This window comes from Panthera leo, chromosome D4 (genome assembly GCF_018350215.1).
Source record: "Panthera leo isolate Ple1 chromosome D4, P.leo_Ple1_pat1.1, whole genome shotgun sequence".
Lineage (NCBI taxonomy): Eukaryota > Metazoa > Chordata > Mammalia > Carnivora > Felidae > Panthera > Panthera leo.
Window position 1 is genome coordinate 92,869,133 of NC_056691.1, and position 27,913 is coordinate 92,897,045.

At 59.8% G+C, this 27,913-nt stretch overlaps 2 protein-coding genes across 3 annotated transcripts; both read right to left on the reverse strand.

The window, feature by feature from the left end:
* Positions 1 to 177: 177 nt before the first annotated feature.
* Positions 178 to 3,932, reverse strand: LOC122204874 (beta-lactoglobulin-3). Its single transcript, XM_042912664.1, has 7 exons — positions 3,837 to 3,932; positions 3,303 to 3,442; positions 2,684 to 2,757; positions 1,593 to 1,703; positions 909 to 1,010; positions 665 to 681; positions 178 to 259 (listed from the first exon to the last, which is right to left on the reverse strand). Exons 1-6 carry the CDS (start codon positions 3,930 to 3,932, stop codon positions 665 to 667), a joined length of 540 nt encoding a protein of 179 aa, XP_042768598.1. The 3' UTR covers positions 178 to 259.
* Positions 186 to 27,884, reverse strand: LOC122204875 (beta-lactoglobulin-1). Of its 2 annotated transcripts, XM_042912665.1 has the most exons (7): positions 27,789 to 27,884; positions 27,254 to 27,393; positions 26,883 to 26,956; positions 25,928 to 26,038; positions 25,249 to 25,350; positions 11,143 to 11,159; positions 186 to 259 (listed from the first exon to the last, which is right to left on the reverse strand). In XM_042912665.1, exons 1-6 carry the CDS (start codon positions 27,882 to 27,884, stop codon positions 11,143 to 11,145), a joined length of 540 nt encoding a protein of 179 aa, XP_042768599.1. In that variant the 3' UTR covers positions 186 to 259. The 2 variants fall into 2 exon arrangements, 1 of the variants encoding a protein (XP_042768599.1); XR_006195822.1 differs by lacking the exons at positions 186 to 259; positions 11,143 to 11,159; positions 25,928 to 26,038; ... (1 more) ...; positions 27,254 to 27,393; positions 27,789 to 27,884 and adding an exon at positions 25,627 to 25,697 and having other exon boundaries at positions 25,265 to 25,350.
* Positions 27,885 to 27,913: the final 29 nt, after the last annotated feature.

The window sequence follows — 27,913 nt, forward strand, 5'->3', positions numbered from 1 at the left end:
GAAGCCCGAACCCCGCCCCAGCCTGCACCTCACCCCCCCGCCATCCCCACTCATCCCCAGACACGCAAGGCCAGGAAAGAACCAGGCAGACTGTTCCCTGCTTTATTTCTTTATTGCTGGAGGGGGAGGGGCTCAGAGCAGGAGACCCCAGGCTGGGCCCCCCCCCCCCAGGAGCCTGGGGGCTGGACGAACAGGTTCGACAGGTCCGGTCCCTCCTGAGTCCCGACGGGGCTGGAAGGGGTGTCATCCTCTCTGGGCCCTGAAACGGACCAGGGCTCCCCTGTGATTCCCGGGGAGCCTGTCGGACCCTCGCCGGCCCCTCCCAGCCTGGGGGTGAGGGACGGCCTCTCCACCTCAGGCTGAGTGCTGGTCACCCCACGCCCTTGCCCAGAAGAGCCCATGGGGACGTCTGCATGGGGGCTCGACCGGGACACAGGAACGACATCCCACAAAGGCCATTCGAGAGAGTGGACACACAGCCAGCCCGGCCCTCACGGTCAGCAGGAGAGACTCCGGGTTCCAGCCATTCCCGCAGAGGGGCCGGGGCCCGACAGAGGGGAGCTGGGGGTCCCCCGGGACGCCCCCCACCCGTGCACGTGCCCAGGACGTGGGGGCAGGGCTGCTACGTTACCCCAGGAGGCGGGTCGGGCAGGAGCTCACCTACCTAGACGCGGCACTGCTCTGTGGGAGGAGAGAGAGCCGGGGGGAGAGGTCACAGGTCGCCGGGGCAGCCCTGGGCCCAGAGGGGTGGGAGGGGGACCCCGCCCCAGGGGCTCTGCACCCCCTCCCCCGGGGGCCCGGGGAATGGGGGCCACCGTGGGAGACAGACGCGCCCCGGGCTCATGGCTGTCCGACGGGTGAGCCGCACGCAGGGTGAGAGCAGGGACGCGGGGTGTGGAGGCGGTCACCTGCCACCCGGGTGGGGTCAAAGAGGCGGACGTGCACGGGCAGAGTCTGGAGGGCTCTGTCGAACTTCTCCATGACCTCGTCGTTGGCCTTCAGGGTCCTGGCTGTGGGGGGCGGTGGGTCAGTCCCTGGGCCGCGGGGCTTTGACGGCCTTGGGGAGCCCCGTCCAGGGAGCCAGAGCAGAAAGCACACACTGGCGTCCTGAGGTCAGCCCCCGGGGTGGCCTCCGGGGCTCAGCCCCCCTGCCCTCCGGGGTCCCCGCCCCGCCCTCCCAGGACGGCGCCGGGGGCCCTGCAGGGACACGAGGCCAGGGTCCCCGTCCCCGGGCGGCTGGGGCTCGCCCGCAGGGCTGACGTGCTGGCCGAGAACGCGTCTCTAACCGCACACAAAGTGCTTCATTCAGGCAAAGCGGCCACGTCTCAGCCTCCTGCTACCGGATCTTACCGGCTTGCGTTCCGCTCAGAACTTGACAGGTTTAATGGTGCTTTTGTGGAACATCACCCCCAACCAAAGCTTCTACTCAGCAGTCATCCTCTGGCCGAGGCAGGAACACTAAGCCCAGCCCCTCGGCCTGGATCCTGGATCCCCGATTCCCGAGGCAATGTCAGGGGACTTGGTCCCCACCGGGGGTCCTCAGCCCCCGCCCCCACACACGCAGGGGGACCCGGGCCTGCTCAGTGACGTACTCAGGCACTGGCACACGAGGTTCTGCCCGGGGGCGTCGGTGTTCTCCAGGCAGAGGAACAGGTAGTTCTCGTAGTCGGTGTCCAGCACGATGAGCTCGTTCTCATCCAGATCTGGGGAGAGAGAGTCCCGGGTCTTCCCTCCAGCAGGAGGGAGAGCATGGGTCTCCTCAGGGCGGCCTCATGGCAAGGCCGGGGTGGGGGGCTTCTCCTGCACCCCCACAGGGCACAGGGGGCTGCGAGGCCCTGGCTGCTAACTGTGGACCCCCCGCCAGAAATGCTGTGCCTCCTGCTAGATGGGCTCACTCAGCACTCAACCCCGGACCCCCCACCCCTGTGTCCTGGGACCCAGAGAGGTTAAGAAGTGGGGTTCCACGCTGATCTTGAATGAATGGGGCACCTCGGAGAAGAGGGGCGGAGCCGTGGGATGCATGGAAACGGGGGGTGGGGATGATTATGGGCCGGAGGTGACGGTGGCCCTCGGGGGCCGTGGGGACTGCCAGCTGCACAGCTCGGTGCCACACCCCCACCCACGCAGCTCTGTGCTGGAGCCCCTGGGGCCAGTCGGCAGCCGTGGCACGAAGCCAGGCTGGAGGGCTGGCCTAGGGGGGCAAAGTGGGACGCAGCCCAGGCTGCCCAGTGGGGACGGCCGTGGAGGAGGGGGCCCCTCCCACAGGGCCTTCTCATTCTGGACCTGGTGAGGAATGGGGGAGCGAGCACAGGAGGGAATGACCCAACGGGGGTCTAGGAGTGCAGGAACCAGGGGGCAGGCCGGGCGTCATGGGGCGCCCTGACCCGTGGGAAGCGGGAGATGTCCTGGCGCAGGCGGCCTGGGAGGCGTTGCAGAGGACAGCCGGGTGCGGGTGCCTCCCAGGCCCGGCCCACAGACAGCGAGCTGGGTCTCATGGCCGTGGGGATCAGAGAGGCCCAGCAGGGACCTGCCCACGGCCCTGAAGGCGGGAAGGGCAGTGAGAGCTGGCACTGAGGACCGTGTCGCTCTTGTCAGCACCCTGGGGCCGGAGCACGGGCCCCGCCGTGCTGCCCGGGAGCCGCCAGCGGGGGTGTCCAGGGTGGGCCGGGGGCCCGGCACTTACAGCTGATCTTGAACTCAGCAGGGAGCTCGGTTTTTTCTGCCCAGACCTTCTTCTGCACACACCTGCCGTGCTCCCTGAAAGAAGGCCGTGTCTGCGGGCCGCCTGCACAGACCTTACCGTGACAGAGCCCAGCTGTGGGTGGGGAGCAGAAGCCCGGCTCTGGGAGGCCTGGGCGGCACTCGGCAGGTGACCCGGTGGGACAGGGCCACCCCATGAGAGGGCGGAGGGAGCCAGAGGGAGCGGGGGTGGGAGTGCCCTCGCCCCAGCAGTCAGCAGACAATTGTGGGGTTTGTGTCCTCCTCTCTGCCCCCCCACACTGACCCAGCTCTCTCCCGTACCCCCACAACCTCTCCAGGGTGGACAGGGCTTGTGGCAGGAACCGCCCAGGCCCCCAGGGCCCCAGCCCCCAGCTGACCGGCCGGCCTCCACGCGGGCCTCTCTGCGCACTGCCCTGCGGCCGCCCTGTGTGGTCGGCCCGTCGGCCCGGAGCCCTGGGCGGGGCCTCCGAGGCCACCGGGGACCACCCACACGGAGCCAGCTCCCGTCAGGACCCTGCCAGCCTGCCTGCCCTGGGCCCAGGCCCTCGCCGGCCCCCAGCCCGGGGGCCTCGGTCACCCACCATTTGCGCAGAATGATCTCCAGGTTGTCCCCGGGCGTGGGTCTCAGCTCCTGGACGTACACTCTCAGAGGGGCGGTCTCCGAGTCCAGGAGGGAGATGTCGCTGGCCGCCATGGCCACGGAGTGCCACGACCCAGCCACCTGGGGAGGGGGACTGAGCTGCCATCGGGGGCGGGGAGGTGTCCCCGGCCCCACAACGGGCTCTCCCTCCCGCCCCGGCCGGGGGCCCGGTCTAAGTGGGTGGCAGCCAGTGAGCTCTGGGCGACCCCCCCGCCACCGACCAGACGCCCCTCTGGGAGCCCCCACACTTGAAATAACATCTTGGGTTCCCAGGCGGCTTTAAAGGACAGGTCGTACGAGTTCAGTGGAACCATCTGGACCTTGGGCAAGCGAGGGAAAGCCGCCCTGAGGACGGGAAGCAGGTTGGGGGGGTGTCCCAGCGTCCCGGCTTCCACCCACGCTCTTCAGACGGCCGAGGCCCCGCCCCCCGCCCACCCTGCAGCTCACCGCCCCACCCCCCCAGCCGTCCTCAGACCTTCTGCAGGTCTAGGCCGTCCATGGTCAGGGGGACGGTGGCGGCCTGGAGGCCACACACGAGGGCCAGGGCCAGGACGAGCGGGAGGCACTTCATGGCTGCGGCTGTGGTGGCGCTGAGCTCCCGGGACTGAGGAAGGCCTGGCCGCGGCCTCGGGCCCTTATACGGGGGCCGGGGGCCTGCGAGCCATGTGGTTCCCCGAATCCCCCGTGGCTCATCCCCAGGCCCTCAGGGGGCTTCCTCCACCCGCACAAGGGGAGGCCTTCTTCCTGCGGAGCGAGCGGGAACGGGACGTTCCCTGTGTCCCTGGACGGTTCCTGGTAGGCCCCCGAGGGGGCAGGGCCCGGGGTGTGGGTCCAGGCTGGTCGCCAGTATCGGGAACGCTTCCTGGGTCACGATCTTTGACAACAACAGGTCAGAGTCAGCACTGGGGACAGCTGTGTCCTGGGGGCTGTGCCCCGGAGCCCAGCCAATGGCCGGAGGGCCCCACGCCAGCCCCAGGGTCCGGGACATCGTGCCTGCGGGTGGCTGTCTGTCCCACACGAGGACCAGACGTCACCCCTTCACCCCCTCTCCTCCTGCAGGCGCCCAGCACCTCCCGGTGCCCCCACGTGCCCGGCTGGTCAGGCCTCCCAGGTCTTTCTCCTTCGGTTCCATTCTCTCTCCTGGGGCATCAGCGACTCCACGACCCACGGCCACGGCCTTGGGAGGATGGGTTCTCCTCCCGGTCACCCCACGGCCTGCAGGAAGGGGAAGGTGCCGCGGGTTCAGGCGGGGTCCGAGGACGGGCCTGGCCGGCAGTGGGCGGTCTGCCGAGTCACAGGAGTGGTCGGGGACCGCGATGATCGGCAGGGTCACCCAGCCCACGGGCTAGGTCCCTCTCAGGGTGGGGCGCGCGTGGGGGCAGCACGAGGGGTGTCCATGGGTACGTGCCCTCAGGAAGCCCACGGGTCTGCCAGGCCGCACCTCTGAAGTCGCCCGAAGCACTTCCTGTGGCCCCTCGTGCCCGGGAGCTCCAGGTGTGTGGGCGTGGAGGGGAGTCGAGCGGTTACAGAAGAACGTGTCCCGCCGATCAGGTTGCAAACCAGCACCCACAGGGGGACGCGCGAGCCCCGTGCGCTGAGCCAAGGGGGTGAGAGGCCACCACCTGACGTTCAGACGGTCAACCTGCCCGTCCCCGGGAGGCGGGCATGGGATGGAGGAGGAGCGCGGAGGGGGACAGCCACCTGCCCTGTGCCCTCTCCCGATGGGGCGTCTGGAGAGCACCTCCCCCACAGGTGGGGGCCATCCGGGTGACCCACAGGCAGCAGCAGCAGCTCGGGTGGAGGCCCAGGGCTCTGCTCTCTTTCCTGGAAAGGCCACATGTCCCTGCATGTCACTGTGCCAGGAAAGAGCCCACCCTGCAGAGAGATTGTAGGTTCCGGGCCACGGGGCTCTGGTTCTAAGGGCGGGAGAGGCGGTGGCTCAGGCCATCAGGCCGGTGTGGCCCTCTTGTGGCAGCTGGTGCGGACCTGCCTCTCGGTGTCCACGATCCTCCCTGGCAGGTGGCCGGCTTCAGTGTGGCTGCCGCTCCCGGGGGAGGCTCTGACCCCGGACGTGGGGGTGTCTGTGGAAACTCTGAGGAGTGGCCTTGAAGCCAGGCGGGGTGGGGTGGACATTCTTGCTGCCTGTCGGTGGAGGATCTGGAATGGTCCGGATGAGGTGGGCGTCCAGCAGCACCTCTGTGGGGCGTGTGCCAGGCACCGTGACCCTTCCGGGCCCTCCCCACGCCCTCCCTGCAGTCCCCGTGACAGCCTCCGGGGTTCAGCGTTTTCCTCTTTTCTGGGGAGCAGCAGGGAATGCACTGGGTTGGATGGTGTCCCCCAAAACGCACGTCCAAATGTGACTTTATTTGGAAACAGGGACTCTACAGATGTGATTTCTATGGATGAGGCACACGTGGGAGTAGGGGCTACTGTCTCATGTCCTTTTAAGAGAAAACAGGGGCAGAGAGGGGACCCGGGGAGAAGGCCTGTGGCCACGAAGCCAGAACTTGGGAGGGATGTGTCTACAAGACAAGGGATGCTGGGACACCCAGCAGCTCCAGAAGCTGGAAGAGGCCAGGAGCCTCCCCTGCAGACTTCGGAGGGAGCACAGCCCTGCCCACCCCTTGACTGGACTTCGGGCCTGGGAGCTGGGAGAGTGGTCCTCTGTGGTTAGCAGTCCCCACCAGCGGGGGGTCCTTTGCGACGGTGGCCCCGGCTACTAGCTCCAGCAGCTTCGACCGGTGTCCACGGTGACCCAGCTGCGAGATGCGAGGCCGTACTTGGCTTCCAGAACAGGGTCGTGGGGGTGTCAGCCTGCAGAAAGCAGATGTCCCGTTTTCTGGTGAGTTTGGGAAGCGCTGGCCCCGCCCTCCTCGGGTGACATCCCTCTCGCGTTCTCGGAGATTCTGCCGCGTCCCTGCCAATATGGTGCTGCAAAGCGTGCTGTTCAGGACGCACCTGGTCGTAATTTCCAGAATACTCCTCAGAACGCTATTTAAAAAAACACAAAGAGGGGCGCCTGGGGGGCTCAGTCGGTTGAGCGTCCGACTTCGGCTCGGGTCATGATCTCACGGTCCATGGGTTCGAGCCCCACATCAGGCTCTGTGCTGACCGCTTGCTCAGAGCCTGGAGCCCGCTTCGGATTCTGTGTCTCCCTCTCTCTCTGCCCCTCCCCCGCTCATGCTCTGTCTGTCTCTCAAAAATAAATAAACTTAAAACACACACACACACACACACACAAAAGGAAAAAAAAGTGATCGCTGGCCTCAGGCGGTTGGCGTTGTCCAGTCTGAGGGGAGACCCAGGCCCCGGCATCCAACTTTCCCAGATCGCTGCCCCAGTGAGTGGGACATGGGAGGGGACTGGCCCCAGGCCCTTGCCCTCCTGTCGGGACCCTGAGGTCTTTAGAAGTGGCCGGAGGGCAGGCCTGTGACGGCAGAAGCAGGACATTACTTTTCTTAGGATGAACTCTTGGGGCCAGGGAGGAGCAGTGGGCTTTCACGCGAGTTGATGCCCCGCCCTGTTTCCCCAGGACCTGTCCCTCCAGCTGGGCGTCAGTGGGACCAGCGGGCAGCGTGGCACCACGAGGGTGAGTCTGAGTTTTGCCAGGCATGGTCTTAGAGCAGAGAGCAGAGCGCCAGACCTGCTTTGGGCGGGGGGAGGGCGGCTGCCGCCTGGGAGCAGGTGCCGGCACAGGCACGCCCAGGACCCACAGCACAGACAGAGCCACTGGTGGACGGAGCGATCGAATGCCTCTGAGGCCCCGACGTGGGGACAGGACAGCACAGCGGAACCCCCGGGAGAAGAAATGGGTGAAGGTGTTCTGAGTGCCCTGCGCAGAGGCCGGGGGTCAGGCCCCTCCCAGACTCAACAACGTGGACCCCCAAGGTCCTTGCTGAGCTCAGTCAAGGACGAGGAGAGACACTGCACAGAACAGCCGGGTGAAAGGGCCACAGGTGTGGAGGAGGCAGAGACCGAGGCCGGGAGGCTGGGAGGCCGGGGAGCGCCCACCAGGAAACGCGCCCGAAGAGAGTGGGGACCCTCCACAGTTATCAAGCCCATCGTAGCAGTGATCTAAGTGTTTGCCGCGACATCACCAGCTCCAACCGCCTCACCGCCCTGCTCTCCTCTGACGTGTTCGAGTACAGGGTCCAAACCCAGAACGGGAGGCAGGGTACTCCCAGCCCGTCCCACGGACCCGTTCAACCTCTGTGTCACAGCAAGACAGGGAGCGGCAGCCTCCCCCGGAAGTAAGTGCAAAACGCCCTCGGCTAAAGGGCAGAATGTCGCACCCAGCAGCGGACAGAGCATCGGAACGAAATCGGTTTTTACCTCCGGCAACCGTGAGGACCTTCTGACACTGCAAACTGCACACCGGTGCCATTTGTAACCTCAACAGGCTAAAGAAGAAAGACGATTTGGTCAGCTTAGCTTATGCAGAAATCACACTGCTTACAGTTTACCGGCAACTCTGGCTCAAAAACACAGCCCGGCACAGGCCGAGACAGGGCAGGGCAGGACAGCACAGGAGGACAGGACAGCCCAGGACAATGAAGTAAAACCTTTCAGCAAAACAGGAATGGAAGGGACATCCCTTGACCTAATAACGCACACGAACGCCCAGTCCCCAGCACGAATCTCTCCCTCCTACAAATGCTGCCATCGTTCTCTTTGTGCTTCTTTACATGTAATTTGTCTGTTTGTCTCCATCACAGATTTTATTTATTTATTTATTATTTATGAGACAGAGACAGCGCGTGCACGCACACGCAAGCAGGGGAGGGGCGGGGGGGGGGACGGAGAACCCCAAGAAGGCTCCGCACCGTGCAGCTCTTGAGCCATGAGATCACGACCTGAGCAGAAACCAAGAGTGGGACGCTGAACCGACCGAGCCCCCCAGGCGCCCCCGGTCCCAGGGTCAGGCCATGTGAGTGCGCTCTGTCCTGGTGGCCCTTTCTTAGTGTTTCTCTGAGTTCTGTGAGCTGCTCTGGAGACTTCCTGCCCCCCCGCCCAACCCGCGTTCGGTAGCCGGGCCTTCAGAGCCCGCGGGGCCCACGGGGAGTTCGCCTGGCGTCTGCAGGGGGGGCGTCCCGGGGTCTGGACGTCAGGGGTGAGAGCCGTCCGGCTCTGCGGCCGTTGGGGCCGCGCTCTGTGTAAGCGGGTTTGTACCCACCCGTGGCTGACCGCGTGGCTCCAATTCCCGCACTTACCGCCCCCGGCCTCCCGCATCCCTCGGCCACTCGGGGCAGGTGCAAGCCCCCGGCTCGGAGCCTGGGGTGTCTGTCTGTCCGTCCCCCTTTCAGGCCTGTCAGCCTTCGCTGGGGGCGTTTTGCAGCCGTGCTGTGTGGCGCGTCCGTCGGGACTGCCATGTGTCCGGTGAGCGGGTGGCCTCGTGCTCAGGGACCTGTCATCAGAGCAGTTTCCTTTGCCCGAGGAGGTGTGGTTGGTGCTGCGGTAGCGGGAATGTCCGCCGTCCCGCGAATGTCCGTGGGGCGCCCTCTCGTCGTCTTCTCCCTCAGGCTGTGATGCTCCTGGTGTCCCCTGTGCCGGGTGACCTCCGGCCGCTCCCCGGTCACTCTGCCTCTTCTGTCGGAGACTCCGGGTCCTGTTGAAAGTGTCCCAGCAGCAGCAGCGGCGGCAGCTTCCGGTTTGGGGGCAGCTCGCAGTCCCGCCGGTCTGACGTTCACAGCATGCCTTTGCCGGCGTGGCTGGCGTGGGGCTCCCGTGGTCCTGCCGGCGCTGCCTGAGGGGCAGGAGCGATTCTCCAGCTCAAGGCCACGGCCCGGCTCCCCAGGGGAGGGTCGTCTCAGGCCCGGTGTCCCGAGGAAGGGGAGTCCGTCCCGGCGGCTCGCGGTTGGAGGGCCCCCCGTTGGTCCTTCTGGCCACAGGCACTGGGCTAGCCTGGTGTCGTGGGGGGACCCCGGTTTGATCCAGGTGGGCAGTGGGCCACCCTGGGCTGCCTTCTGTCCTGGGGGGGACCCAGAACTAGCTGCCACTGCGCTGTCCTCGGATCCCCGGGTCCCAGACCAGACCGCCCTGCTCGCCAGCCTTCCAGGGCTCTCTTTTTGGAGTTTATGTTATTTTCAGGGCTCGTGATCGTGGTGCTTACTTTGCTGGCTTCCAGGTAACCATGGCGGTGGCCGGAGGGGCCCGGCGGGAGGGGCAGCCGGCCCTGAGGTTGGGGCCTGAGGCCCGAGGGGTGTCAGAGTTGTGGTCACGGCAGCGGGGCCACACCACCACGTGGGGTGTGCAGCCGAGCTCAGGGTGCAGGAGCTGTCCTCCCCCGTGTCCTACCTCCCACTCCCTGCATTTGTTCCTTGAGCCGTCTCCACTTACGGACGAGACCAGACTCGGAATGGACGGCAGGGGCCGGGCGGGCTGGCCTGCGCTGCCCTCTTGACTCCAGCACCCACGCCTCGCCAGCACGTGGCCCTGGTGACCGCGGACGCGTGTGGCACACGGGTTCCGTGCCCGGCGCCCCCAGAAGCGAGCTCACTTCCTTTCCACCCGCCCCGGGTGGGCCGGATCCCATCAGTGGTGTCTCCGGGCCCGAACCCGGTGTTGCCCTCAGATGGGGCTTTGTGTCGAGTTCGGGGCTGGGCTGGAGTCACACGGTCTGGGTCAACGTCCAGGTCCCCCTCTGACCGGGCTGTGTGGACCTGAAGGCTAGTTGCTGCTGGGACACCCTCCCTCGGTGTGGACGGGAGTGGCTGCCTTCCAGGGCCTTGGTGACGGTGGAAGGAAGGCCTACATTCAGCCCCCAGGCAGGGGCTCAGGGTGACCACAGGCCGGCCCATTTCCTGTTCCCGTTTTTGTCCGGGGCGGGGGAGGGGGGCAGGTCCCCTCTGCAGTGGCTCCCTGGGGGACCCCAGAGCCCTAACGGGGGGGGGGCTCTGCTCTTTGATGCTGGTGTCTGTGGGCCTGTCGTCCACACCGCAGGCCTCGTGCCCTCTCGGCCCTGGAGCTCCCACCGCCCCCCATCCCCGACCTTCAGGCTGGCGGGAGGGCAAGAGGCCCCAAGGAGACCCCTGAGACGTTTCTGTGTCAGGAAAGTAACGGAGCAGTTAGAACCCCAGCTGCACTGCCCCCTCAGCTTCCACGGTCGTGTGACCAGAGACGCCACACGTGGCAACGGGACATCGCGTCTAACACCCCGCGAGGACCCCCCCCATCCCCACACGCACAAGGCCAGGAAAGACCCAGGCAGACTGTTCCCTGCTTTATTTCTTTATTGCTAGAGGGGGAGGGGCTCAGAGCAGGAGTCCCCAGGCTGGGCCCCCCCCCCAGGAGCCTGGGGGCTGGACGAACAGGTCCGGCAGGTCCGGTCCCTCCTGAGTCCCCGACGGGGCTGGAAGGGGTGTCATCCTCTCTGAGCCCTGAAACGGACCAGGGCTCCCCTGTGATTCCCGGGGAGCCTGTCGGACCCTCGCCGGCCCCTCCCAGCCTGGGGGTGAGGGACGGCCTCTCCACCTCAGGCTGAGTGCTGGTCACCCCACGCCCTTGCCCAGAAGAGCCCATGGGGACGTCCGCGTGGGGGCTCGACCGGGACACAGGAACGACATCCCACAAAGGCCATTCGAGAGAGTGGACACACAGCCAGCCCGGCCCTCGCGGTCAGCAGGAGAGACTCCGGGTTCCAGCCATTCCCGCAGAGGGGCCGGGGCCCAACGGAGGGAAGCTGGGGGTCCCCCGGGACGCCCCCCACCCGTGCACGTGCCCAGGACGTGGGGGCAGGGCTGCTACGTTACCCCAGGAGGCGGGTCGGGCAGGAGCTCACCTACCTAGACGCGGCACTGCTCTGCGGGAGGAGAGAGAGTCGGGGAGAGAGGTCACAGGTCGCCGGGGCAGCCCTGGGCCCAGAGGGGTGGGAGGGGGACCCTGCCTCAGGGGCTCTGCACCCCCTCCCCAACCCGGGAATGGGGACCAATGATGAAGGATGACGCTGTCCTGATTTCTACAGAACCACCGATGGGTCCCAGAGCTGGGACAGCAAGCCCAGGAGGGGGCGACCGAGGGCAGAGCTAACCCTTCCCCTGGGTCAGGTCCAGGATGATCCGGATGTGCACGGGCAGAGTCTGGAGGGCTCTGTCGAATTTCTCCATGACCTCGTTGTCGGCCTTCAGGGTCCTGGCTGGGGGGGCATGGGGGGGGGCAGTGGGTCAGTCCCTAGGCCGCGGGGCTTGATGACACTGGGGAGCCCGAGGTCCCCCCCCCCCCCCCCCCCCCGTCCAGAGAGCAAGTGCAGGAAGGACACACTGGCGTCCTGAGGTCAGCTCCCGGGGTGGCCTCTGGGGCTCAGCCCCCTGCCCTCCAGCGTCCCTGCCCCTCCCCCGGCCCAGTCCCAGGACAGCACCGAGGGGTCTGCATGGACACAGGACAAGAGGGCCCACAGCCCCCGGGCCGTCAGCTGTCCTGCCGCATCAGGACACCGTGAGTCAACTGGCCAGGGAGCGTCCTGCTGGCCCAGCGCCCACGGTCCCCTCGGGAGCCCTGGGAGAGAGCACCGGAGAACAATGGTAGGGTTCCCCGTGTGGATGACTCCACATCGGATCACACCCCAGGACCTTTGCTAACGTGAGCCATGGAGGCCAGGAGGCAGCCCTGCTCCCTTCCTCCCACCGGGGCCCCCGGGGTGCTCACGAGCCACGCCTTGGAGGGTGGCCCCGGGGCGGCTACGCACCCAGGTACTGGCACATCATGCCGTTCTCTGTGCCGGGCGCTGGGACCTCCATGCAGAAAAACATGTAGTGGGTGTAGTCAGTGTCCAGCACGGAGATCTTTCTTTCCCCCTGGTCTGGAGAAGAGGCCAGAACAGAGACCTGAGATCCGGCCCACGACCCCCCTCGCCACCTCGGGCCTCCCCTTCACCTGCCGTGCGTTTCCACGGCCCACCCCTGGCAGGGACCCCGCGGGGGGCCCTCCGAGCGGCCCTGGCTGTGCCGGACCGGCACCCCCTGCACTTGGGCCGAGACCGTGGGCAGGTCTTTCAAAATCCGCACGGCAGCAAAGCCCTTCTGGGATTTTCTGCCCTGCTTGGCCCAAGGCTCGTCCCCACTTCTGGCTGTGCCCTTCATCCTTTCGGATATTCGTGCACACGCTCAGGCGCTAAGACCCAGGTGACCCCCCCCCCCCAATTCCTGTGACAGGTGCCCAGGTTCTGTGAGCGATGACAAAATAATCCAGAACCGGAGCCCCACTGGAGTCGCGGCTCTACGTGGACATCAATGGGCAGAAGGAAATGGAGAAATATCGCGGTGGGTAGGGCCGTGATGTCTGTTTTTCAAAGGTGGGGAGCCAACGGGAGCGTGTGGGGACCCCAAGTCTGTGGGGCCGTGGGCCTGGCAGGGCTCGGAGCAGGACAGCAGTGTCCCTGCCGGGCACTGCCCAGCTCTTCGGAGGCTCCCGCCACCTTCCCAGGATGACCCGAGGTCCTGCTGGAAAGCCTGCTCATAGCTTAAGAATGGGAGGTGCTGGGGTGGGTGCCCGGTGGCCGTCCTTGGTGGCAGAGGAGGGCTGGAAGCTAGGGGGTGGGCCCGGGTCCCGCCCCGGATGAGGCCGCTAGGCCCAGGAGACAGGGCCTGGGCAGAAAGGCTGGAGTTAGGCCCAGAAGGTTCCAGAAGCAGGTTCCAGGATTGACCGGCAAATCCACAGGGTGTTTGCCCACCGATCTGGTTTATTTGGGTATTTTTAAGGAGCCACAGGCCACTGGTCCCTGAGCAAGGAAGTTGCCACAGGCCTGCCCTCAGGCGTTCCCTGCGAGGACCGAACCTGCCCGGGTTTGCAGGGAACCAGATGCCTCTCCGCCGCCTTCCTACCTGAGCAGGGAGCCAAGGGGCCTGGAGGAGACTGAGCCCCAGAGGCGGGGGGCTGGTCCCCAGGCCTCATCTACCCCCCCTCCCTGGGAGTGCCCTTTGCGATGTAGGGTAAGAGAAGCCGGGCCTGGCGTTCAGGGCAGACCACACACCCGTCTGACTCTTCCCTGCCGTCAGGACGTGGCGGGGGTCGGGGGTGGGGGGCTCAGAGCGGGAGGGAGCACTCTGTCCACGGGCACCTAAGGGGGGCTGACCAGGGGGTGGCCCCACGGGCACGGGGTGGGGGCACTTACAGTCGACCGTGAACACGGCTGGGTCCTCGGTCTTCTGGGCCATGATGTTCCCCTCGATGCATGCGTGGTTTTCCCTGAAAAGCCAGAGCGGTGGGGGTCACCTCCGAACCCCAGTGGAGGGACAGGAGCTGGGCTCCAGGAAGCATCCACAGACCCTGAGGACACCCAGCCCTGGGCCGGCTGTGAGCAAGGCCATGAGGTGTTGGCCCAAATGTGAGTGGCCCTGTGGCCTTGAGCAGGTGACTCGGACAAGGTGACAATGGGGTAGATGAAGCCAGCCCAGAAAGCTGCTGGGGGTGGGGGGCGGGGCTAGCTCAGAACTGACCCCGTTTGCGGGGGATTGGTCACAGCGCCTCTAAGGATCTCATCACCGATCACAGTGAGAATTCCTTGGGTCCCCGGCCCTCTCTCCAGGGCAGACAGGGCTCGTGGCAGGAACCGCCCAGGCCCCCAGGGCCCCAGCCCCAGCTGACCGGCGGCCTCCACACGGGCCTCTCTGCTCACTGACCTGTGGCCGCCCTGTGTGATAGGCCCAGAGCCATAGGCTGGGCCTCTGAGGCCACCGGGAACCCCCCACACGGAACCAGCTCCCGTCAGGACCCTGCCCGCCCACCTGCCCTGGGCCCAGGCCCTCGCCGGCCCCCAGCCCGGGGGCCTCGGTCACCCACCATTTGTGCAGAATGATCTCCAGGTTGTCCCCGGGCGTGGGTCTCAGCTCCTGGACGTACACTCTCAGAGGGGCCGTCTCCGAGTCCAGGAGGGAGATGTCGCTGGCCGCCATGGCCACGGAGTGCCACATCCCAGCCACCTGGGGAGGGGGCCTGAGCTGCCATGGGGGGCGGGGAGGCGGCCCCGGCCCCACAGCGGGCTCTCCTTCTGACCCGCCTGCTGGTTTGTCCCCTACACTCCGGGGTTTCTCGAGTGGGATCGCGATTGTGGTGTGTCAGGACTCAGGGCACATCTGAGGCCCTCCTACCGTGTGCCAGCACCCCAAGGGGTTCTTGCATATTTGCAATAGCTGCCCTCTCTCCCCAGTGCTGTCCTGGGTGAGCTCCTTTTCGGAGTGTGGCAGAGTCATGGGTGACTCCGCCCGGGAGTGAGAGGGAAACAGGCAGGTGGTCGGAGCCAGCATTTGGGGGGACAAAGGCCTGGCCTAGCTCTATGCCTCATCTGGTCTTCCCTTAGATTTCTGCAGTCAGGCCTTCCTGCCCTCTGTAGGCCCCCCAGCACCCACCCCACACGCCCACACCTGTCTTATATCCAGGTCCTCCATGGCGGAGGGGACGGTAGCGGCCTGGAGGCCACACACGAGGGCCAGGCCCAGGGCGAGCAGGAGACACTTCATGGCTGCGGCTCGGGTGGTGCTGAGCTCCCGGGACTGAGGAAGGCCAGGCCGCGGGCTCGGGCCCTTATACGGGGGCCGGGGGCCTGCAAGTCAGGACCTCTGGGACCCCGGCCATGCGGTTCCCCGAATGCCCCGTGGCTTATCCTCAAGGTCCCGAGGACATCATCTTCCAGGACAGCCTGAGGCCCTCTTCCAGTGCCACTGACTCCCCCACTCCAGTCCAAACAGGAAGGTCCCTGTGTCCCTGAGGCCTGGACGGTTCCTGGTAGGCCCCAGAGGGGTAGGTCTGGGGCGTGGGTCCAGGCTGGTCGCCAGCATCAGGAACACTTCCCAGGTCGCAATCTTGGGCAACAACAGGTCAGAGTCGGCACTGAGGACAGCTGTGTCCTGGAAGGTGGGCCCCGGGGCTCCACCAATGGCCAGAGATCCCTATGCCGGCCCCTGGGTCTGTAGACATCATGCCCGTGGGTGGCTGACTGTCGAGCACAAGGGGCCCACCTTGTCACATTCCTGGTCCCCTCCCTGTGTGATGCCCAGTTCACACCGTTGTTCTGAGCTTGCGTGCCCTTGGGCCGGACATGGCCGTGTGCTCTGTTGTGCTCCATGAGGACCCCACAGCCACCTCGCTCCTGTGTGGCCACCTGGGCTCACAGGTCATCATTCTGGGGGCAAAGGCTGCAGTCCCAGATGTTTGGGCAGGCTAGTGGCATACAGAGTGCACAGAGGACCCTGCCCCCTCCCAAAGCCACCCCTCAGGCAGGTTCTAGGTGCCCCTGAAGCACGGGCAGTCAGCTCACCTTCGCTCCCTCTGCGGGTCTGGGGGTGGGGTGGAGGGTGTCATGGGAGTGGGAATTCAGGTAGGCAGAGAGGGGGGCTCGGGTCCCTGGGCCCAGGTGGACGAGTGCATGGCCAGCAAGTTGACCAACTCCAGAGAGGAAGGTGGACATGGGGACGCGGTGGGCAGGGAGGGGCAGGGACCTGGGACCTGGCACCCTTTCTGATCTTGCTTTTGCTGTCTGTGTAAGTAATACAATTTCTGAATCTAAAAAGGGCTCATTGTTTCTTTACCAGCTGAATCTGTCAGCCTTGCTTGATATGTATATCTGTTACGCCACCAATAACACTAATTAATCCATATTTGTGTAGCAGAAACAATTGTTTCTGCATTTTGAAAGTTACCTGTACTCTACACAGGAAACCTCCGTAGTATTTATCCCAGGGTTGACTGTTTAAGGGGCTCTACTGAGGTAGTGTTGAGATAGCAAAGATTCCAAAAACAGGTCACACAGCACTGTAAATGGTGTTTGAGAAAAGGAGTGATGGATGTTAAACAGATGGATGGATGGTGGATGGATAAATGGTGGATGGATGGATGGATGGATGGATGGATTGATGGTGGATGGTTAGATGGATGGTGGATGGATGGATGGTGGATGGATAAATGGTGGATGGATGGATGGATGGATTGATGGTTAGTGGATGGATGGTAAATAAATGGATGGATGGATGGATGGATGGATTGATGGTTAGTGGATGGATGGTAAATAAATGGATGGATGGATGGATGGATGGTTAGTGGATGGATGGTAAATAAATGGATGGATGGATGGATGGATGGATGGATTGATGGTTAGTGGATGGATGGTAAATAAATGGATGGATGGATGGATGGATGGATTGATGGTTAGTGGATGGATGGTAAATAAATGGATGGATGGATGGATGGATGGATTGATGGTTAGTGGATGGATGGTAAATAAATGGATGGATGGATGGATGGATGGATGGTTAGTGGATGGATGGTAAATAAATGGATGGATGGATGGATGGATTGATGGTTAGTGGATGGATGGTAAATAAATGGATGGATGGATGGATGGATGGATTGATGGTTAGTGGATGGATGGTAAATAAATGGATGGATGGATGGATGGATGGATTGATGGTTAGTGGATGGATGGTAAATAAATGGATGGATGGATGGATGGATGGATGGTTAGTGGATGGATGGTAAATAAATGGATGGATGGATGGATGGATTGATGGTTAGTGGATGGATGGTAAATAAATGGATGGATGGATGGATGGATGGATTGATGGTTAGTGGATGGATGGTAAATAAATGGATGGATGGATGGATGGATGGTGGATGGGTGGTGGATAGATGGGTGGTGGATGGATGGATGACGGTGGATGGATAGATTGATGGTGGATAGATGGTTGGATGGTAAGCGGATAGATGGATGGTAGAAAAATGGACGAATGGCTTCCTTAACTCCTATTGGACAGGACATTGAGCTTCTCATTCTCACAATTCCTCCAACTTCCCAAGGTGCTTTCGTGTCCTTTGTCACTTTTGACACCTCCCAGCCAGCTTCCTCTGCAGATGTCAAGAACGAGATCTAATGTGCCAAGTGCCTGACCTATATTTACCCACAGTTAGTGGCCAAGGCTGGCCTAGAGTCCAGGGCTGTTGAGGTCAGCCAGAAGCAGGTTCTGGAACAAACATCACTTCCAGCTCGCAGGGCCCTCCTAGACCCGGTGTGGGGCCATCCGCCTGAACCCAGAGTGAGCCCAACACCTGCCAGATTCTGCAGAGTCCTCGGGCACTTCCTCATAATGGGTCTTTGTGTCTTGCTGGCTCCATTTTTGGCCCCTTCTGAGACTTCCCAGTAACCCTGACAGCTGGATCCGATCAACTGAGTAGGGCAGGAGGGAGGTGAACACCAATTCAGTCTCAGGGCTGCAAGTGGTAATTAGGGCTTTCAGCTGGTGCTGATAAACATTTACAAGGAGAGAGTCAAAGTAGGACTCAGAGTCCTAAACTGGTCCCTGTTATTCCCAGGCTTTCTCCACTTACCCAGATACGCTTGGTACCCAGAGGACAAACCAGGGGACCCTTCATGTTTTAGGATGATCAAAATGCGATTTTCCCCTCCAAAATTGGATTATGAGCTAGACTAGTCAATGGTTCTTTTTACAGCAAGAACATAGAGATTGGAGGGCAACTCTTGAGTGAGAGAGAAAATTGCAGAGTATTTAGAAAATAAAAATGAACACGTAGCACGTCAGATTCTGAGGGATCTGGGAAAATCTATTGTCCTAAAGATGATGTTAATAAATGAAAAGAATGAAAAGGAATTGGTTAGCTATACCACTCAAAAATTAGGGGTGAAAACAACGTAACCATAATGAAGGATAAAGAAGATAACATTTACATGTCTGCAAACATAAAAGCAGAAATTACTGAATTAGCAAATAGGAAAATGGGAGGGGAGGTGTCTGTGCTGATAGCACAGAGCCTGCTTGGGATTCTCTCTCTCCCTCTCTCTGCCCCTCCCCCACTTGCGCTCTCTTCCTCTCTCTCTTTCTCTCAAAATAATAAATAAATAATAAAGAAACGTAAAGAAAATAGAAAAACCATTACTTGGTCAAGTGGTGGTTCTTGAAAAATATCGATAAAATGGGGAAGCCATTAGGTGCCTTACTCAAGATAAAAAGGAAAAAGAAAAAAAAATACATCAAATATGGGAAACAACCACAAAAGGAGAAAAAAGTAAAGAACCGTTGGAAGGGAAATTTTTATTTAACTTCACGGGATAAATGAAAAGTTGGATGAAACAGACAATTTTCTAGAAAAGTGTTTTCTGCCAGAGGAGAGGGAGCCGTGCCCGAAATGCGTGAAGGGGGGTGGGAGGCACAGGCTCCCAGTTACGGAATGAATAAGTCACGGGGATGATAGGCGAAGCATGGGGGACGCATGGGGGACATAGTGAGGTTGCAATCGTGTGTATGGTGATAGATGGTGGCCACGCTCGTGGTGAGCACAGGACAACGTGCAGAGATGCTGAATCGCGATGTTGTGCACCTGACCTGAACCTAACGTCATGTGGTGGGTCAGCTGTGCTTCCAAAAGGAAGCAAACAGAACAAAACCACTGGGGTTCTGGCACGTGGACAGCCCGGGAGAATGGATGAGAAGCCTCTGAACAGACCAAAATACACATGAGAATCACGAATGTGGGAGAACTCAGTAGTTATAGACGGTTTCGGGAGAACAGGGTGGATGGTTGGAAAATACTGTTTGGGTGCTCACTCATGAATTAAAGCCAATGAATTCTTGATGGAGAAAAGATGAAATATTTTTTAATATGAAATTTATTGTCAAATTGGTTTCCATACAACACCCAGTGCTCATCCCAACAGGTGCCCTCCTCAATGCCCATAACCCACTTTCCCCTCCCCCCCCACCCCCCAGCAACCCTCAGTTTATTCTCAGTTTTTAAGAGTCTCTTATGGTTGGGCTCTCTCCCTCTCTGAAACTTTTTCCCCCTTCCCCTCCCCCATGGTCTTCTGTTAAGTTTCTCAGGATCCACATAAGGGTGAAAACACATGGTGTCTGTCTTTCTCTGCCTGACTTATTTCACTTAGCATAATACCTTCCAGTTCCATCTACGTTGCTACAAAAGGCCAGATTTCATTCTTTCTCATTGCCACGTAGTATTCCATTGTGTATGTAAACCATAATTTCTTTATCCATTCATCAGCTGATGGACACTTAGGGTCTTTCCATAATTTGGCTATTGTTGAAAGTGTTGCTATAAACATTGGGGTACAAGTGCCCCTTTGCATCAGCACTCCTGTATCCCTTGGGTAAATTCTTAGCAGTGCTATTGCTGGGTCATAGGGTAGATCTATTTTTAATTTTTTGAGGAACCTCCACACTGTTTTGCAGAGTGGCTGCACCAGTTTGCATTCCTACCAACAGTGCAAGAGGGTCCCCGTTTCTCCACATCTTCTCCAGCGTCTATAGTCTTTTGATTTGTTCATTTTAGCCACTCTGTGTGAGGTGATATCTCAGTGTGGTTTTGATTTGTATTTCCCTGATGAGGAGTGATGTTGAGCACAAAAGATGAAATATTGAACATTCAGGAATTCAACTTTAGAATATGAAAAGCCTCTCTGAAGATGATCGAAGCCCTGTGACGGTGATCGGAAGCCACAAAAGGAAACGCCGGTGAGTTTAGCCACATAGAGGAAACACATTAAAATGACACCACTAGCCAAGCAAGAAAAGCAATGATAAACTGAGGAAAATTATGTTTAACTCTTTTAACTGATAGCACAAGTAAAATCTAATTTCCTTAATATGTAAAGAGCTCCTACGAATCAATAGAGAAATACCAAGAACTCAATAGACAAAAGATATGATTTGCTCCTTCACAGAAAAGTATTTTGAATTAAGTAAAAACAAGAACGAAATCTATTAGAATATGTGGACACAGCTCAAGCAGCACTTTGAAGGGAATTTGTGGCATTGATGCTTATTATTAGACTGCCGGAGACCAGCTCCAGCAACCAGGGGTTCCCGAAGGAAGAACGGTGTCGGTGAAAATAAAACAAAACTAAAATAAAAAACTGGAAAATAAAAAACTAAAATAAAAACGGACACAGTCAACAGCAGTGTGTTGAACTGGCCAATTTACTGCAGTAAACGTGGCATTATATTTGCTAGTGATTTCCTTGTAACGTACGTCATCTATGTTTTTCTAACATTACCCAATTCTAAAATTGTTCCATTGTATAATCACCCAATAAGGAATAACATGATTGTTTTGTCATAACGTTCCCTCCTGCCCTTTGCTTGTTGATTAATTTCTTTTATTGTTTTTATTATGTATCTATGTTTATCTATAATTTATAAAGTATTTGCTTTGCTGTTTTCACGAAAGGTCATTTATCTCTCAACACCTCAAGTGGAACAGTTACAGGGACACGACCTCTTAGTTGTTTCCCTGGACCATTCGTGGTTTGGAAGAACAAAAGCATTCGCCTGGGTCCGAGGTGCCAGGAAGGGGGCCAAGAGGGCCTTAGAAACCCACGCCTTATACATTCTCAGAGAGACAATGCACCTAGGAACCAATGAACCATTCTGTACTTTAACCGACGAGGTTCAATCATCATCTGGAATGCCTCCTGGGGGCCAAGCAGGCCTAGGGGTCAGAGTGACCTGTGTCCATAGATAACACTCCTTAGTTACCGGAGTGGGGCTTTCGGATCCATATGTCTCTGCTTTGTTGGCTGCCTTTGCTGGCAAATGCATGAGCCTATCCTTCCTGTAAGTGGAGGAGTCTCCGTGGGGAATGGCAAGGGCTAAACGTAAGGCCGCACAATTTCTTGCAAAACTTTATTTTCTTTCCTAATGGTTCTTTTCCCAGAGGGCCTGTCGAGGGCGATTCCCCAACAGACAATACCCCAGGTACTTTTAAGGCCAAATTACCTAAAAGCGGGAGTACAAGAAGCTTCACTGTCGGCGGGCCGCCCTGCAGTCACCAATCCGTCCACAGCCCGGGCCCTGCCACTCAGGCTGGGACATCTCGGCTTCCAGCATTAGACCACACAACATGCTCAATTTAAAAATCTAAGTCTGTAGCTTAAGTAACTAGGAGAACAAGTCAAAACCAGTGTAAGCAAGAGGAAAGAAATGATACTAATAGCAAAAATCGATGACATGGAAAACAGAAAACCAATATAGAAAATTAACCCAAATCAGGTTTGATCTTTGAAAAGATGAGGAAAATGGATAAACCTCCAGCCAGACTAATCAGGAAACCCCAGATAGCTGGCGTATATCACTATTGGGGATGAAGAATGTGACACCAGCACAGATCCTATGGACTCTAGAAGAATATCAAGGGAGCATTTTGAGTAACTTCATGGAAATAATTTTGATAACTTGGACAAATGCATAAATCCTGGAAAGATGCAAAGTATCCAAGCTTATTAGAGAAGCAATGCTTAGCCAGAATTGACGTAGATCTATTGCAGAAATTGAATTTATAGATAAAAATCTCCCCCACCATCAAAATCTCAAACCACAGTTGGCTTCACTGTTAAATTCTGCTAAACATTTAAGAAAGCAGTAACATGAACCTTGCAAAAACTCTTCCAGAAACCACAAGCCGAGGGGTGACTCCCCAACTCACGTTATGAGGCTCGCACCACACAGATTCCAGCTGGCTGTGTGCCATTCACTAAAGAAGACTTAAGTCTCCTTCGAGCTGAAATGCCACTCTTAGCTTCCATTAAATTTCTTCACAAATTTCCCGCCAGTCTACTTTGCTCCACTGACCTTTTCATTTATTCCAATGACAACATGGGTCCTTCCCTGTCCCTTGTCCTCGTGACTGTGCGTGGCAAGAGGTTGGCTCCGCTGTCCTCAGCCCCCTCCTTCCTTCCCTGGTACCAGATCGCTCTAAATGAGTCCTCGATCAAAGCCACGCCTAAAGTTCCATCTGCTTCAAATTGGATTCCAGCTGATAAGAACACCCATATTGTCACCAACACAAATGCTACTACTAGGTTGATGTTAAGATTTCTTTTTCCCTAGAATATAGTCCACACAAGATTGAGTACGAGTAAGTGGGGCACTGTCGCAGGGGCGAGACCCCCGGGTGGGCACACAGCACAGTGAACATGGGGTGACCAGAGAGTGTGGCATCCGGCTAAGATTTCTCGATGAGGCTACTCACTCCATCACTGTCCATGTTCCCTAATATTGGAACTGACCACGCCTCATGGCAGATCTATCTCTGTATGGCATTAAAACATGTCACTGGCGGGGAGCCTGGGTGGCTCAGTCGGTTAAGCGGCCGACTTCAGCTCAGGTCACGATCTCGCGGTCTGTGAGTTCAAGCCCGGCGTCGGGCTCTGTGCTGACAGCTCAGAGCCTGGAGCCTGTTTCAGATTCTGTGTCTCCCTCTCTCTCTCTGCCCCTCCCCTGCTCATGCTCTGTCTCTCTCTGTCTCAAAAATAAATAAACGTTAAAAAAAATTAAAAAAATAAAAATAAAAAAATAAAAAATAAAAAAAACATGTCACTGGCAAAAAAAAAAAAAAGGTTGGGAATTTTTCTCTGAAATGGTCAATTTATAGAAGTTAGATTCATTTGTTTCTGCTTGTTTATCATTTTATGGCTTGCTGCCTTTCAGTTTTTATTTTTCTCTTACATTTAAAATATTTAAGATATGAACTGGTTCGAAACTTAAAATTGCATGAAAACCTGCGCCCACCAATTTGTTGCCTGCACACCTGCGTTCCTCGCGGTAGATCACTAACTCACTGATGTGTGCTCCTTCCTGAGTGTCTTCTCACGGGTTCCTGCGTACGTGCTCATGGCCGTCCTTTCCCACGCAGGAGTTAGCACGTCACGGCAGACGCTGGAAACCTCCCCGTGTCCATTTAGAGAATTTACAGGAAGGAGTTTTCACAGACTTCACCACCTACAGAGAAGCCATTCCCCTTCGCCTTCTGTTACCTGAACCTAGTTTGTTCAGAGATGTCTTCTGGGTGTGAAATTCACCCCGATGCCCCCCTGTTAGATCCCAGGGGCGACTATGCCATTCAGGGGCTTCGTGCTGACGCGTGGGGTGTCCTGGGTGGCTGTGTGCATTGACGCCGGGCCGGCCGACCCATCGGGCAGGTGGATCGGAGGCGTACCCGGTGCCTGCCCCCTGCGCGGTCGTAGGGGTGAACTGGCCATCTGTGAACGCGGGGCAGGGAGGAGCCCCTTGGTGCCGTGCAAGGGCACTACTCCTGGTAGGGCTTTCTGTCACTGTGCTGTCTCTGCCAGTCTCTGTCAGGTGTGGCGTATGGAGCTGCCCACTGCTGACCTTCTGTCCCTGAAGCACCTGTCTGTCCCCTCCTGATGCTGGTGGCCGGGCCGGGGAGCGGGCGGGGGCTCTGCACCTATCGGTCTGTCTGCCTGCCTGTCTGCCTGGCGGAGGGACCTGTCTACTTTTTCTCTGGTCTTCTTCGATTGATTTTGGACGCTTGCATTTGCTGTGGAAGTCATCCATTTGGGGTTTCAAGTACATGAGGCTAGAACCAAATAGCCAAGTCCCTTATGATTCTTTTAATAAAATTGCTCTTGATCTGTGGTCATTGATTGTTCTGGAGTTTGTGGCTTTTCCCAGCTATTTCTGACAGGTGAGCTAACTGAACGGGTGCAGCCTCACCCTGCCCTCACCGTGGGGCACAGGCACCTTGATTTTCCTCACTTTAATGCTTTCTAACTTGAGTTGATTGTAGATTCATTTATTTTAGCTTCTTTTTTTTTTCTTTTTTTTTTTAATTTTTTTAACGTTTATTTATTTTTGAGACAGAGAGAGACAGAGCATGAACGGGGGAGGGGCAGAGCGAGGGAGATACAGCATCCGAAGCAGGCTCCAGGCTCTGAGCCATCAGCCCTGAGCCCGACGCGGGGCTCGAACTCACGGACCGCGAGATCGTGACCTGAGCTGAAGTCGGACGCTTAACCGACTGAGCCACCCAGGCGCCCCTTAGCTTCTTTTACCTAACTACCGTAAGGATTAAGGACTCCTCCTGGCCCATCGATTCTGATACTTTGCGCGTATTTGACAAATTTTGCACAAGCAGGTTCTCCTGTTTTGTTGATGAGAAACCTGCCCCCCGCAGATGCTGCCCGGGTCCCACCCCCCAGAAGTGCCAGCAGAGCCCGTGTCCCCACACACTCCCAATGACACACCGAGGAGCAGAGGTCATGCGGCTTTATTTAGAATCCTCAGAGAGCAGGTGCCCGGCCCCCAAGCACAGGGACCAGGAAGGAGGAAGGGGACGGGACCAGGTCTCTGGCTTCCTCTTTGAGAGGACAAGGAGACGTCTGCCTTCTGGAGGAGGGGACGGAAAGGTCTGCTTGCTCCTGTGTGGGAGGTGAGCAATGAGGTCACGAACACAGACGAAGGCAGAGCAGCGTGCTGCTGGGGACAGGGGACCGGGTGGGGCCAAGGACATCCCCCTTAGCACCAGGCCTGCAACTTATCAGTCTTCAATGCCACCCACCCACGACCCAACCCCCTCCCTGTCCAGTTCCCCCCCCCACCTCCTTCAAACAACAACCTGACCCCCAAAGAAAGCACGAGGTCCCAGAGTGGGGCACATGCCTGGACCTAAGAGGCTCTAGGACAGAGCCGGGCACTTGACTGGCATTGCCAGCCCGGCCCCCGAGGTCAGCAGGAGAGACGCCGGGTTCCAGCCATTCCCGCAGAGGGGCCGGGGCCCGACGGAGGGGAGCTGGGGGTCCCCCGGGACGCCCCCCACCCGTGCACGTGCCCAGGACGTGGGGGCAGGGCTGCTACGTTACCCCAGGAGGCGGGTCGGGCAGGAGCTCACCTACCTAGACGCGGCACTGCTCTGAGGGAGGAGAGAGAGCCGGGGGGAGAGGTCAAAGGTCGCCGAGGCAGCCCTGGGCCCAGAGGGGTGGGAGGGGGACCCCGCCCCAGGGGCTCTGCACCCCCTCCCCCGGGGGCCCGGGGAATGGGGGCCACCGTGGGAGACGGACGCGCCCCGGGCTCATGGCTGCCCGACGGGTGAGCCGCATGCAGGGTGAGAGCAGGGACGCGGGGTGTGGAGGCGGTCACCTGCCACCCGGGTGGGGTCAAAGAGGCGGACGTGCACGGGCAGAGTCTGGAGGGCTCTGTCGAACTTCTCCATGACCTCGCCGTCGGCCTTCAGGGTCCTGGCTGTGGGGGGCGGTGGGTCAGTCCCTGGGCCGCGGGGCTTTGACGGCCTCGGGGAGCCCCGTCCAGGGAGCCAGAGCAGAAAGCACACACTGGCGTCCTGAGGTCAGCCCCCGGGGTGGCCTCCGGGGCTCAGCCCCCCTGCCCTCCGGGGTCCCCGCCCCGCCCTCCCAGGACGACGCCGGGGGCCCTGCAGGGACACGAGGCCAGGGTCCCCGTCCCCGGGCGGCTGGGGCTCGCCCGCAGGGCTGACGTGCTGGCCGAGAACGCGTCTCTAACCGCACACAAAGTGCTTCATTCAGGCAAAGCGGCCACGTCTCAGCCTCCTGCTACCGGATCTTACCGGCTTGCGTTCCGCTCAGAACTTGACAGGTTTAATGGTGCTTTTGTGGAACATCACCCCCAACCAAAGCTTCTACTCAGCAGTCATCCTCTGGCCGAGGCAGGAACACTAAGCCCAGCCCCTCGGCCTGGATCCTGGATCCCCGATTCCCGAGGCAATGTCAGGGGACTTGGCCCCCACCGGGGGTCCTCAGCGCCCCCCCCACGCGGAAGGACCCGGGCCTGCTCAGTGACGTACTCAGGCACTGGCACACGAGGTTCTGCCCGGGGGCGTCGGTGTTCTCCAGGCAGAGGAACAGGTAGTTCTCGTAGTCGGTGTCCAGCACGATGACCTCGTTCTCATCCAGATCTGGGGAGAGGAGAAGAGCCAAAGGGGAGACGAAGTCCTGTCCAGCGGGAGCCCCCTACGGGTGTGGTTCCTTGTCCTGCAGCCCCCAGGGTGCTGCCCACATGCAAGCGTGGCCATCGGCAGCAGGAAGTGGAAAGAGGGGAGCACAGGGCCGGGTGTGTCCCCTAGGCCAGGCGTGTCACGGGTCAGGTGGCGGGGACAGAACAGTCAGACGCGCACACAGCGGTCGGAGCTGTGCCCGGGGCTGTGAGCAGGAGAGCTCCCGACCAAGCACTCAGGCTTGGCAGGGAGGGGCCGGAGGTAGGGGTGAGGTGGGGGTGAGGCATGAAGGAAGGAGAGAGAGGAGGAGGGTCAGGGTGGCCCAGAGCACATCTTCAGCGTGAGAGAAAAATCGAATTTGCCGACCGAAAACCCACAAGAAGTTTCTGTGCCTCCTTTGTTTAAATTTTAGCACTTAGCTCTCCATTTGTGGCTTTTTATAGTTCACAAAAGCCCCTAAATGTTGCAGTTAGTGATAGAGAATTCGGTAGAAGATCCTTAAACCCTCCCCCGCCCCCACTCCAGCAGAGTCCAGGAGCTCAGCTGTTCACTGACCGCAGTCGTGGGGCCGGAAGCTCTCCCTGCCCCGGTTCTGTGGTCGGGCTGGGTAACCGGGCCTGAAAGGCTCATGGCTCCGGGCGTGGCCAGGCCCACGGGTCAGCACCCCACTGGCCACTCCAGGCAGCCCCGAGAGTGGGACCGGACCGGCACTCTCCCACCTCGTCCCCGCCTGCAAGGACAGCCACCACCCAAGGACAGTTGTGACCAGCCTTGCAACTCGCACCCGGCCCTCGGGGACACTTACAGTTGATGTTGAACTTGGCCGCACACTCCGTTTTCTCTGCTAAGACCTTCTTCTCAACACACCTGTTGTCCTCCCTAAAAGGTGGTAACACTGAACTTGAGTTGTCCTCTCTGATCCCTCATGGCAGGAACCGCCCAGGCCCCCAGGGCCCCAACCCCCCAGCTGACCGGCCGGCCTCCACACAGGCCTCTCTGCGCACTGCCCTGAGGCCGCCCTGTGTGGTCGGCCCGTCGGCCCGGAGCCCTGGGCGGGGGCTCCGAGGCCACCGGGGACCACCCACACGGAGCCAGCTCCCGTCAGGACCCTGCCCGCCTGCCCGCCCTGGGCCCAGGCCCTCGCCGGCCCCCAGCCCGGGGGCCTCGGTCACCCACCATTTGCGCAGAATGATCTCCAGGTTGTCCCCGGGCGTGGGTCTCAGCTCCTGGACGTACACTCTCAGAGGGGCGGTCTCCGAGTCCAGGAGGGAGATGTCGCTGGCCGCCATGGCCACGGAGTGCCACATCCCAGCCACCTGGGGAGGGGGCCTGAGCTGCCATGGGGGGCGGGGAGGCGGCCCCGGCCCCACAACGGGCTCTCCCTCCCGCCCCGGCCGGGGGCCCGGTCTAAGTGGGGTGGCAGCCAGTGAGCTCTGGGCGACCCCCCCGCCACCGACCAGACGCCCCTCTGGGAGCCCCCACACTTGAAATAACATCTTGGGTTCCCAGGCGGCTTTAAAGGACAGGTCGTACGAGTTCAGTGGAACCATCTGGACCTTGGGCAAGCGAGGGAAAGCCGCCCTGAGGACGGGAAGCAGGTTGGGGGGGTGTCCCAGCGTCCTGGCTTCCACCCATGCTCTTCAGACGGCCGAGGCCCCGCCCCCCGCCCACCCTGCAGCTCACCGCCCCACCCCCCCAGCCGTCCTCAGACCTTCTGCAGGTCTAGGCCGTCCATGGTCAGGGGGACGGTGGCGGCCTGGAGGCCACACACGAGGGCCAGGGCCAGGACGAGCGGGAGGCACTTCATGGCTGCGGCTGTGGTGGCGCTGAGCTCCC

Coding starts and splice junctions, on each gene's coding strand:
- LOC122204874 (XM_042912664.1), bottom strand. CDS start 3,932: ATGAAGTGCCTCCCGCTCGTCCTGGCCCTGGCCCTCGTGTGTGGCCTC. Junction 3,443..3,836: donor ACGGCCTAGACCTGCAGAAG/GTCTGAGGACGG, acceptor CCCCCTCCCCAG/GTGGCTGGGTCGTGGCACTC. Junction 1,704..2,683: donor TGCTGAGTTCAAGATCAGCT/GTAAGTGCCGGG, acceptor CTCTCTCCCCAG/ATCTGGATGAGAACGAGCTC.
- LOC122204875 (XM_042912665.1), bottom strand. CDS start 27,884: ATGAAGTGCCTCCCGCTCGTCCTGGCCCTGGCCCTCGTGTGTGGCCTC. Junction 26,039..26,882: donor GGCCAAGTTCAACATCAACT/GTAAGTGTCCCC, acceptor TCCTCTCCCCAG/ATCTGGATGAGAACGAGGTC. Junction 25,351..25,927: donor CCTCGTGTGCCAGTGCCTGA/GTACGTCACTGA, acceptor CGCCCCCCACAG/CCAGGACCCTGAAGGCCGAC.